The sequence below is a fragment of the Mesocricetus auratus genome, unplaced genomic scaffold (genome assembly GCF_017639785.1).
Source record: "Mesocricetus auratus isolate SY011 unplaced genomic scaffold, BCM_Maur_2.0 Super-Scaffold_6730, whole genome shotgun sequence".
Lineage (NCBI taxonomy): Eukaryota > Metazoa > Chordata > Mammalia > Rodentia > Cricetidae > Mesocricetus > Mesocricetus auratus.
The window spans coordinates 44,623,921-44,636,456 of record NW_024429184.1 but is presented as its reverse complement, the minus strand read 5'-3'; the positions used below and the strand labels follow the sequence as shown (position 1 = coordinate 44,636,456).

At 40.3% G+C, this 12,536-nt stretch overlaps 2 protein-coding genes across 2 annotated transcripts in view; one reads left to right on the top strand and one right to left on the bottom strand.

The window, feature by feature from the left end:
• The window catches only part of CUNH8orf88 (chromosome unknown C8orf88 homolog), a 36,597-nt gene extending 25,733 nt beyond the window's left edge, over positions 1-10,864 (bottom strand). The window contains exons 1-2 of the mRNA XM_021225287.2: positions 10,708-10,864; positions 4,919-5,017 (exon numbers count right to left, since the gene is read on the bottom strand). Of these exons, the coding sequence (XP_021080946.1) occupies positions 4,919-4,997 (79 nt within the window). The 5' untranslated portion in view covers positions 4,998-5,017; positions 10,708-10,864. The remainder of the gene's footprint in view (positions 1-4,918; positions 5,018-10,707) is intronic.
• On the top strand, positions 6,965-11,460 carry LOC121139011 (translation initiation factor IF-2-like). The gene is made up of 3 exons (XM_040741993.1): positions 6,965-6,971; positions 10,496-11,180; positions 11,296-11,460. The coding sequence occupies exons 1-3, from the start codon at positions 6,965-6,967 to the stop codon at positions 11,441-11,443; spliced, it is 840 nt and encodes a 279-aa protein (XP_040597927.1). The 3' UTR covers positions 11,444-11,460.
• Positions 11,461-12,536: the final 1,076 nt, after the last annotated feature.

Here is a 12,536-nt window from a genome sequence, read left to right as displayed (position 1 = left end):
TACTTGAAGTTTTAGCTAGAGCAATACGACAACAAAAGGAGATCAAGGGGATACAAATAGGAAAGAAAGAAGTAAAACATTCACTATTTGCAGATGATATGATAGTTTACATAGGTGACCTGAAAAACTCTACAAGGGAACTCTTACAGCTGATAAACACTTTCAACAAAGTGGCAGGATACACGATTAACTCAAAAAAATCAGTAGCCCTACTATATACAAATGATAAATGGGCTGAGAGAAATCACAGAAACATCACCCTTTACAATAGCCACAAACAACATAAAATATCTTGGGGTAATGCTAACCAACCAAGTGAAAGACCTATATAACAAGAACTTTGAGTCTTTAAAGAAAGAAATTAAAGAAACATCACCCTTTACAATTGCCACAAACAACATAAAATACCTTGGGGTAACATTAACCAAACAAGTGAAAGACCTGTATCGCAAGAACTTTGAATCTTTAAAAAAAGAAATTAAAGAAACCCTCAGAAAATGGAAAGATCTCCCATGCTCTTGGATAGGTAGGATCAATGTAGTAAAAATGGCAATCCTGCCAAAAGCAATCTACAGATTCAATGCAATCCCCATTAAAATCCCAGCACAATTCTTCACAGACCTTGAAAGAACAATAATCAATTTTGTATGGAAAAACAAAAGACCCAGGATAGCCAAAACAACCCTGTTCAACAAGGCAACGTCTGGAGGCATCACCATCCCTGACCTCAAGCTCTATTATAGAGCTATAGTCCTGAAAACAGCTTGGTATTGGCACAAAAATAGACAGGTAGACCAATGGAATCGAATTGAAAACCTGGATATTAACCCACACACATATGAACATCTGAGCTTTAACAAAGAAGCTAAAAATATACAATGGAATAAAGAAAGCATCTTCAACAAATGGTGCTGGCATAACTGGAGGCTGGCATGTAGAAGAATGCAGATCGATCCATGTTTATCGCCATGCACAAAACTTAAGTCCAAATGGATCAAAGACCTCAACATAAATCCAGCCACACTGAACCTCTTAGAAGAGACAGTGGGTGGTACCCTTGAACAAATTGGTACAGGAGACAGCTTCCTGAACATAACACCACTAGCACAGACAGTGAGATCAGCAATTAATAAATGGGACCTCCTGAAACTGAGAAGCTTCTGTAAGGCAAAGGACACAGTCAGCAAGACAAAATGAGGGGATAATGGGGGGATTGGGGGGAGGGCATGGGAGGAGGGGAGGGAAAGGGAGAGGGACCTGGAACTGACTTGTGAAACAACCTTGTTTCTTATCTAAATTTAAACTGAAAAATAAATTTTAAAAAATTAAAAAAGAAAGAAATTAAAGAAGATACCAGAAAATGGAAAAATCTCCCATGCTCTTGGATAGGTAGGATCAGCATAGCAAAAATGTCAATCTCACCAAAACAATCTACAGATTCAATGCAATCCCCATCAAAATCCCAGCATAATTCTTCACAGACCTTGAAAGAACAATATTCAACTTTATATGGAGAAACAAAAGACCCAAGATAGCCAAAACAACTTTGTACAATAAAAGAACTTCAGGAAGCATCACCATCCCTGACTTCAAGCCCTATTATAGAGCTATAGTCCTGAAAACAACTTGGTATTGGCACAAAAATAAGACAGACCAGTGGAATTGAATTGAAAACCCTGATATTAACCCACACATCTATTAACACCTGATTTTTGGTAAAGAACCTAAAACTATACAACTGAAAAAAGAAAGCATCTCCAACAAATGGTGCTAGCATAACTGGATACGGGCATGCAGAAGACTGCAGACAGATCCATATCTATCCCCATGCACAAAACTTAAGTACAAATGGATCAAAGACTTCAACATAAATCTAGCCACACTGAACCTCTTAGAAGAGTAAGTGGGAAGTACTCTCGAATGAATTGGCACAGGAGACCACTTCCTGAACATAACACCAGTAGCAGAGACACTGAGATCGACAATTAGTAAGTGGTATCTCCTGAAACTGAGAAGCTTCTGTAAGGCAAAGGACACAGTTAAGACAAAATGGGAGCACACAGAATGGGAAAAGATATTCACCAACCCCACTTCTGACAGAGGACTGATCTCCAAAATATACAAAGAATACAAGAAGCAAGTCTCCAAAACACCAAAAAATCCTATTAAGAAGTGAGGCACAGATCTAAATAGAGACTTCTCAATAGAGGAATCTAAAATGGCTCATAGACACTTAAGAAAGTGCTCAACAATCTTAGCCATCAGGGAAATGCAAATCAAAACAACTCTGAGATACCATCTTGCTCCTATCAGAAGGGTTAAAGTTAAAAACACCAATGACAGTTTATGCTAGAGAGGATATGGAGAAAGGGGAACCCTTCTCCATTGCTGGTGGGAGTGAACTCATACAGCACTTTGGAAATCAGTATGGTGGTTCTTTAGTAAAATGGGAATCAGTCTACCTCAAGATCCAGCAATTCTACTCTTAGGCATATACCCAAAAGATGCACATTCATGCAACAAGGACATCTGTTCTACTGTGTTCACAGCAGCATTATTTGTAATAGCCAGAACCTGGAAGCAACCTAGATGCCCCTCAACCTAATAATGGATAAAGAAAATGTAGTATTACTCAGATGGTAAACAATGACATCAGGAAATTTGACATCAAATAGATGGAACTAGATAAAATCATTGAGTGAGGTAACTCAGACACAGAAAGAGAAACATGTTCTCATAAGTAGATACTAGTTATAAAGTTAAGGATAACCATGCTATAACCCACAGACCAGAGAGGCTAGGTAACAAGGAGGCCCAAAGGGGAACACATTGATCTTCCTGGAAAAGAGAAATAAAAGAGATCTCTTGGGTGGACTGGGGGCAGGCTGGAACAGGATCTTGAGAGATCAGGGTGGTGGGTAAATGGAGGGGAAGAATACCCAACTGTCATCAAAGAGCCTTCATCTAGTAAGTGATTGACACATATGCAGAGACCCACAGTCAAGCATTAGGCCAAACTCAGGAAACCCTGTGGAAGAGGGAGGAAGACTGTAGGAACCAGAAGGGGTTCAAGGACATCACAGGAAATCCCACAGAAACAATTAACCTGGTTCAGAAGAGCTCAGAGAGTCTGAACCAACAACCAAGGCGCCTGCATGGGACAAATCTAAGCCATATACATATATGTGATAGTTGTATAGCTTGGTCTACCTGTATTACTTCTAACAGTGGGAGCAGAGATGGTCCTTCATGCTTTGGCTGGCTCTTGGGAACCTATTCCTCATACTGGATTGCCTTGTCCAGCCTGAATACTCCAACTTGATATACTATGCTTTGTGGATACCCATAGGAGGCCTGTCCCTTTTTAAACAGAAACAGAGGAGTTGATTTGGGGGGTGGAGGTAAGTGGAGGGAATGGGAGAAGAGGAAGGTAGGGAAACTGCAGTTGAGATGTAAAATAAATAAATTTTTTAAAAAAGCTGATCACAGAAAGAACAGCTGCCATTCACTCTATGATAAAGTGAAAATCTCACCCTATTCAACAGCTTCCAGTACAGAGGACATGGGATCCATACTCCAACGCTGTGGTCCAGGAAGATTCATTAAGTTACTTGTCTGTGCAAAGGCACAATTCTCTTGAAAGGGAGCATTACTAAGTACTGCCATTTTCCTTGGAGGAACCAAGGATGGGTGCAGTCTGGTTGCATGTCTACATTTCCCGCTTCACTTTTATAGAAATAAAAGGAGTATATTTTCCTCTATCAAACAGTCCATTAAGTTGGTGGAACAATTAGACTATAGAAATTTCGAAGTAGTTTATATATGTGCCATTTAATTTAGAACACAGAAGCCATTCTAACAGCAAGGAATCACATATTTCAAGATTGTGTCCAAAGAATATTTTTGTGGACAGGGAAGAAAAATATTTAAGATTGGGAAGAAGGTTTACCAGGGATTAAACCCAGCACCTTGCAAATTCTAGGCAAGCATTCTAGGAATGAGCTATATCTCTAGTCAGTTTTGTATTTTCTATTACATGCAGTTATTTATTCTGTGTGTGTGTGTGTGTGTGTGTGTGTGTGTGTGTGTGCGTGTGAATGTGCACACACGTGCCATAGTCCACATGTAAAGGTCACAGGGCAACTTGCAGGAGTTCCTTCTCCCTTCTACCATGTTGATCCTAGGGACCAAAGTTGGGTCTTCAGGGTTGAAGGTAAGCACCTTTACCTACTGTAGCATTTTTATAGCCCCCTTGTTTTTGTTTTGAAATAGGTTATCACTAAGCTGTCCAATCAGATGTAAGCTGTCTGTCTCTGTGGTTCAAATAAGCTTTGACTTTGTAATCTTTTTCCCTTAACATCTCAGATAGCTGCATTACAAGCCTGAGTCATGAGGCATAGCTTACTTTTACATTGTTATTTTTGTTTGACTTCTGAACTTAGATATCTGACAACTCAAGCATGTCCCCAACTCCTATTGGCATTACATGCACAATATAACATTAGCCTCTAAGCATTCTTTGCTACAAAAATGGTTATATGGTTTCATATGTTTTTAAAAGACATTCTACAACATGACTATTATGCACTGACAATAATCACAAGGTACAAATAATTTATATGGAGGGTGTCTCTCTGACCACAGGACAGTTAACCTAAATAAGTAAGCCAGCTACTTTCAAGCAAGGGCTTATGTTCCCTTCCCTGCCTGATCTGGAATATTCAGGGTCAGTAGATACTAATAATCTCTTTACCTTTAGATAGCATTTGTGAACTCTTCCAACAGAAGGGGTCATTAGTTTTTATTACTTCTGTTAAAATCCACCTCAAATAATTACTTTATAAATAATTTGACCTCCCAAATGCTAATTAGTCATTAGTAAATTAATACTTAAAAAATTAAATACTCTGTTATTCACCTGGAGGAGAAGAGAGATGACGAACAGGTCTCGCTGGTTGAAGCGGCTTGCCAATCAATTTTTTGGTTTCCATTGTCATAAAGTCCTTGAGGTTCCATACTTTAATAGGGAAAAACATATTTTTATCTTTTAGACAAAATAATAAAAACAACCACAATACTCATTTGAAAACATTAAAGTGGAAACATACATGAAACCCATTTAAAATATTCAACAACTGAACCTCTATATAGTTCTCACCGCAGTTACAGAAACCCTCTTTAAGATATTTTCCTCCTATAGAGGGATACTGTTTCAGCCCAGATACACAGAGGAGGGCCTATGCCCTCCCACAAATGATGTGATGACTTTGATGATCCCCCAAGGAAGGCCTCTCTATATTTGGGGAGTGAATGGGGGTGGTTTTGGGGGGCTGGTGGGGAGCATAGGAGAATGGGAGAGAAAGGGAATGGAGGATTGATATGTAAAATAAGATTGTTTCTAAATAAAAAATTATTTAAAATTTTTTAAAATATATTTTCCTCCTTCTATTTATGTGACTCTACTGTCTTTTATTGTTTCCTGTGTCTTTGGCTGCCTCTTCTAACTACTTTAACTGATCCCTCATCTGCTCTTCAAATATAAATTTAAGGATGATTAGTTCTTTTAGCTAACTCATCGACGTTCATGTTTACAGCTATCCATACACAAATGAAAATATGATGTGATGTATATCTTTATGTATTTATTAAATAAGTGCCAGTCCCACTTTTCTCCATTATCATTTTAAACATCTCCAAACTGGAATTAAATGCTGTGGTATCAAAAGTGTTCTGAATTCTTTAATCACCAACTCCCTTAAATACCCCTTTACCACACACACCTTCAATTTGATGGTTTTAGTCACCCTGATTCCTGTCCATTTCTCTTTCCAAAGATACCTCATGTATCTTCATCAACTCTCCACTAGTCTTAATTTCATAGCCTTGGCTGGCCTTCAACTCTCTCTGTAGACCAGGCTGGCCTCAAACTGCCTCTGCTTCCCGAATGCTGGAATTAAAGGTGTGCATCATAACTGTCCAGCCACAGAAGTTCTTAATTCATCTCTCTGACTACCGATGTAAATGATCCCTACATGTGACCTTGTGACACCAAGATTATGTCCATGTTATGACATTTAGAAAACATTATATTTTTCTTCCATACTACACAAAATTAGAAAACAGGTTCTTCTTAATGAAGAGACATTAATTTGCCCAATATCCCCTAAAAAATACAAAGTATGGATAAAGCAAGCTATTCTTTGAGTAGCTAAATCAATACTGTCATCATTAGAACCATGGTCCTTTTGTATTCATCTAACCTTTAAAAATGTGAGCATGACTGTAACCACTACTGCTTGGATGATAGAACAGGACAATTTCAAGGCCAGCCTAAGCAACTTAACAAGATCCTGTCCAAAAAATAAAAAAAATTAAAAATACTTTGGAATATATCTCAAGGGTAGATACATTGCCTACCATGTGTAAGGATCTAGATTACTTCCCCAATTACCAAAACAAGACAAATATACTTCCCACCAGTTCAAAATCATCTGCACTAATAATAACAGAAGCAGGTTATATCCATGACATGTATAACAAACCATTTATGTACACATTATTATTATAAATAACTCTGTACCATTCATAGAACTCAGGAACAGTAGTGTGCCCTATAGTCCCACCACTCAAAAGCTGAGGTAGGAAGAATACAAACTAGAGGCCACACTGGGTCATTTGTTAAATCCAAAGCCATCCTGGGCTACTTGACCCTGTCTCAAAATTAATCATTATTATGTAAGCATGCCTGTGTTCATATCATGCCGCCAACACCTACCTATATGACAGCAGATAATAACCACCTTAGTTCCTAGGCATGATGCAAACACTAAATAGTATAACTTAAATAAATCACTTAGGAACATTTATGTTACATAACTCAGTAGAAGTTCATGTGGCATTCTCATTTTGTAGTTCAGGTATAGAGAGATAATGTAATCATCCAAGGTCAGCAGACTAGGGAGTGATGGATGGTAAGGCTTGGCTCATGCTGGGGGACAAGCTTCTATCCTTCTTACACTTAGGCTAAACATCTCAAGTTTTCAATAAGAAGCCTTTTTATGTTTTCACAAAAACAATTCTGTAACTTCTTCCAACCCAGTACTTACAGCACACACTGCAACTACCTACTAATCAATGTTTAAATTTGTTGCGATTTTCATATACATATTCAATGTATCTGATAATATCAACCCTCAACTCCCATCCAACTTCCCTCTACCCCTAGATTCTCAACAAATATTAAATTCCAGTTCTCCCTTTCAGGAATGCATCTTATGTGACCGACTCTTCTGTAATGGTGGACATTCACTGAGTTGTTGAATGAATATTATTCTGTTTCACAGTGTATAAAAATCCAACTATGTCTCCACACTTGTCACTCTTCTATACTCTTCAACCAAATGGCTATGAATCTTTCTGGACCAAAACAAGTTGCTTTTATCTTCTTACAGAATATCTCCAAGTCTCAACACATAGCTTCAAACAAAGCAGTTTTCAATGTTCTGATAGTCAAAAGTAAAATAATTCTGCTTTCCTTACCACCCATCTCCATTTTTTCCCACTGCATCTCACCTATTTTGTTTTTGCTAAAATATAGCATGTGAAGTATATTGCATGCTGGTTTGAATATATCAAGTTGGCTGAAGCCACCAAAACTAGATTTCAATTATCTTTTCCTCCTATTAGCTACAACGTAATTAGTTTTAATAATTAAACCAAAAAGGTCTTTCTCACTATAAAATCTCCCAACATCTTCATGACACACAGCTTCCTAAATTCTCGTACCTTGCTTAGCTTTATACTAATCATCAAAAGTAATTGTGATCATAAGCAAATGGCAAGCCCTACTTACATTTCCTCACGCATAAGATATGATTACTATTTTGTTCTAAGAGATGCTTTCTATGATTTAAAAGTCTAGGATACCTAATTCCAGTATTACAAGACTAAGTATCTTCCCTCTAAGTTAATCATGCTAACTCATCAAGAGTCAATTTTTCCTGAAGTGTGGGGATAAGCCAAGCAGCACCCCTGTCAGCACCTATCTTGCCTTCTTATGTTAGCTAGTGCTGTCTTAACAGAGCAAGCTTTCTAAACAAATCAGTACTACATTTTTTCATGATACAACACAGATAACAGGAAGCAAAAAATAAAACCCCTCAAGTATACATTAACTGTTTTCTACATGGAATATTTAAATATGGGTCAAAAGATGTCTAATGTCTAATGTGAATTATTAACTATTATACATGTTTCTTTACTTAATGTTTATTCTAACAATTCTGATGAGGACATACCACACAGCAACTGTCCTTCCTGCTTCCTATATGAAACTAGTGAATCAGAACACAAAAGAATAAAGGCTTTGGCACACAGCTCCTTGTTTTCCATTGCTCAGCTGAAACTGAGCTGTACTGGGATGTCCCTTCCAGCTGCTGAGCAGGGCAAACCCATAGTATTCAAACTGAGGAATTTCAAGAGTTGGGAGTTACAGATTTTGCAAAACAATAAACAGGAAATGAAAGCCCTTTTCGTGCCACCTACCTTCCAGTTGGCAGTAGGAAAAAGGACACCTAGAACTTCCCATATATAAAATCACATCAGTCCAGAAATTGGAAATTCTGGTTGCACACATACTTTTTAATATGTTTTCTTACTCTGCTTGCACAGAAACACTGACATGGGTTAGAAATCAAGATGCATAGTACACACCATGAAGATTACCACCACAGACATCTTAGCTACAGATGCTAATCAAGAGTGAACTCCAAAAACCACAATCCTAATTTCCATTTAATTAAAAGTAATCAAAGTTTAGCAGAGCTATTAAGTTGGTATATAAAATAACTTCAGATTTTAATTCCTGTTTCATCCAAGAGCTTAAAAGTTTCCCTGATGCTCCCAGAGTAGGCATTTATGTCATCAACTTTTACAAAGGACAGTAGTTGCAAAAGAAACACCTAAGAAAGTTCTCTTTTAAAAATGCATGTACATTTTGTGACATAGATTGTATTTTTAGAAGCCATTTGGCATAATATCTCAAAAATATATATTTTATTAATATAGTCCTCAGAATGGTTGCTAAATAAAGTTTCTTTCAAGTTTTGAAGGTGTGTCATCTTGAAGGACAAGTTGTCTATGAGTGAAATCAGTAGATTCCTAGTAGGATTATTAGTCAAGAACCTTGGAGCTGCTATTCTACACTTGCCAACACTAACTATATCCTAGGTTCCTTTTCTAATTTGCAAAAGCTGTTCTCAAATTCTGAAGTTACAAATTAACTAGAATTTTCTATAATATATTAGAATAAACACATAAACTGATTGCATTTGGATGCAATCTGTATCGAGTATAGATGTTTTAAAACACAATTTCTTCAGAAATTACTACATCCTAAATACCTTGCAAATGTTACTTCATTTAACATTGAGCTATGCATTAACTGATGAAATGGTTAGTTCCACCTTACAGATGAGAAACATGAGGTTTAGAAACCCCAATCTACATAGTTACCCAAAAAGTGTATATTTGACTACAAAAGTCATCAGTTTCTATGCTTGCTTATTTGTTCAGACATCTGACTCTACTGTTACATGCAAGTATTCTATGTATTGATGAAAAAACTTAATAGAGGGCACATTTATGTATATAAAGCCTTGGTGAATAAATGTATATGCTAACACTTTCCATTTCCTCAATTTACAATTTTCTCTCATTTAACTATGACATGTTTTGTTCACACTAATCATAATTCAGAGTTTAAGATACATAGAGCTGGGTTTAGCTCAGGTGACACAGGACTTGTCTATCACATATGAAGCACTGGGTTTGATCCCCAGCACTGCATAAATCCTGGTATGATGGCTCACACCTATAATCCCAGCACTTGGGACCGGAATTCAACCTCATCCTGGGCATCACAGCGAATTAGAGGCCAGCCAGGACTAGACAAGCTAAGTACCAAAATTAAATCTCCCTTTTAAATTCTGGGCTTCTTGGGGCTAAGGATGTATCTCAGTGGGAAAGTGCTACCCTAAAATGTGTGAGGCCTTCGGCTCTATTCCCAGCACTGCCAAAACAAAGGTGCAGCGTTCTAGTATAATTTAAAAACGAGATCACTTTTATTTACTTCCGTATATTTCCTATGTGAAAACTCGTTGTTTTAAATTCAATTTCCTTCTTTAAGATTCTACACTTCAAAGTATTCCTTAAAGCCAAATTCTGCTTGTTAAAAAAGCCAACCAGTCCTGATAATAATAATAAACGAAAAGTAACAACAACCACAACAAAACATGCGAACGGGAGATAGGATCTATTAATAGCTAAAAGAATTTTATATTCCATAAATCTAGGTGGCCTATTTGGTTTTTCAAAAATCAAAAACTACAAATCAAATCCAACAGCTACGCCTAGCATCATACTTCTCACACCTCTAAAAAACCCGGGAAGTGGGGGCCTAAAAGTTTTGGGGGGATTTTGGTTTTGTGTGTCTTAGTACCCTTCCATCAAGACACAGTTAAACGATTCTCTCAGACAAGCGGCCCAAGCCACAGGTGTTTGGCGAGCAGTCCATTAGCTGGCACCTGTGGGCTGGCGAGCGGGCGAGCGGGCGAACTTTACGGCGCCTCCGTTCCCGCTGCCCGCTCCTCCGCGGTGCCCGCAGCCCACCCGACGCCCGGGCTGTGCGGGCGGCCTCCCGTCACCTACCGCCTCAAGACCCGGGAGGGTTTCCGGCGCGGCGTCGCGGCGCTCAGCCCAGACACGGCGGCCGAGCGCCCGGCTGCCGTCGGGGAACGGCTCCAGCCGCGCGTCGGCTCGCGGCCTGGGTCGCCGCGGCAGCGGGCAGGGGGCGGGGCGAGGGCGCGGGCCGGGGGCGGGGCCCCGGGGCCGGGACCGTTAAACCGGCGGCGCGCGCGTCCCCCCGGCAGGGCCTGGGGAGGGGGGGCGGTCCGCGGCGCGCGCGGGGCGAGCGATCGAACGATCGAGCGAGCGAGCGGGCGGGCGGGCGGCGACCTCAAGCAGGTGCGGACCGACGGACGGGCGGACGCGGTGGCCCTCGACCGAGCGCGCCCGCCTGGACAGCTCGCTCGGGACCCGCGTCCTCAGCACCACTGGCGCGGGACCTTTAGGCAGGCCGTCCGCGCTGCGTGGAGCCGGAGGGTGCGAGCCCGGCCGCCTCTGTGAGCAAAGCCGCCTCTGTGAGCCAGGCCAAGGCAGTGAGGGAAGCTGGGGCTGAGGCAAGCCGCGGTCCCAAGCCCTGGAGCAGGCGCCCCAAATCCTTTTTTCTCTTTGAAGGGGCTGGCATCACTTCTACCTGGTACGTCTTCTCTGGATTCCAGCTGTCGACAAGGATGGTAGTGGAGAAATGGTGTCCATCCTGCAGGAATATATATTTTCACTGTATCACTTTTCTGTTGCGGTGACAGTAAAAATAAATAAATAAAAGTATGAAAAACTAAAGGGAGGGTCTTTTTAGGCTCACAGTTTGAGGGTATAGTCCACCATGGTGAAGAAGGTGTGCGGTAAGAGCGTGAGGCCATTTGTTTATGCTAGGGAATATTCCTCTAACTGTAAAGATTGGTTTATGCTGTGGAATATTACTTGAACTGTGTAAAGGTATGCTACATTTTTATGCTGCGTTTCTTTAATTGTGAAAAGATGTGTTGCTGTTTCATCTTGCCTGCCTAAGGCACCTGATTGGCCTAATGAAGAGCTGAATGCAGAGAAAGGATAGGCGGGGCTAGCGGGCAAAGAGGATAAACAGGATGACAAATGTAGACTAAAGAGAGGGAGAGGAAGAGAGGAGGGCTCAAGGGAGAAAGAGAGGGGGATGCCTGGGGCCAGCCAGATGTAGGGACAGCAGGAAAGTAAAATATAAAGAAAGGTAAAAAGTCCCAAGGCAAAGCATAGATGAAGAGAAACAGGTTATGAGTTAACAAGAAATAAGAGCTAAGACTGAGCATTCATAATTAATATTAAGTCTCCGTGTAATGGCTTGGGAGGCGGGTGATGGACAGCAGGCAGAAGTGGAAAGAGACCTGTAGATGTAACTCATATTGAAAGTTTTATTGGGGGGGTAAGAAAAGAAGTAAAGAGACAGAGACAGAGAGAGGACGGAAAAGAAGAGGGAGACAGGAAAAGTCCAGTCTGCCCCAGAGGAACAGCAGGAACGAAAGTGTAGGTGGGCGGGATCTTTCTATTAAAGGATCCTTTGTACCTGAGTGCAAACTGGTAGTCAAGGAACCCTGGGCTGACCAGGGTACTGCCTGAGTGCATTCTGCCAGGTGACAGGGGCAGGCCAGCATAATGCCTGAATCCTTACAGCACTATTTTGTGGGGGTTTGGTTTTGTTTTGTTTTGATGTTTTTTTTTTTTTCGGGGATGAGGGTGGTTTGGGTTTTTTGATGTTATTTAGTTTGGTGTTGGCTTGGATATTTTTTTCTTTTTTTATTTAAATTAGAAACAAGCTTGCTTCACATGTCAATCCCAGCTCCCTCTCCCTCCCTCCCCTCCTCCCAGCACCCCCACCAGTCCCC

Coding starts and splice junctions, on each gene's coding strand:
- LOC121139011 (XM_040741993.1), top strand. Junction 11,181..11,295: donor GTGCGAGCCCGGCCGCCTCT/GTGAGCAAAGCC, acceptor TTCTCTTTGAAG/GGGCTGGCATCACTTCTACC.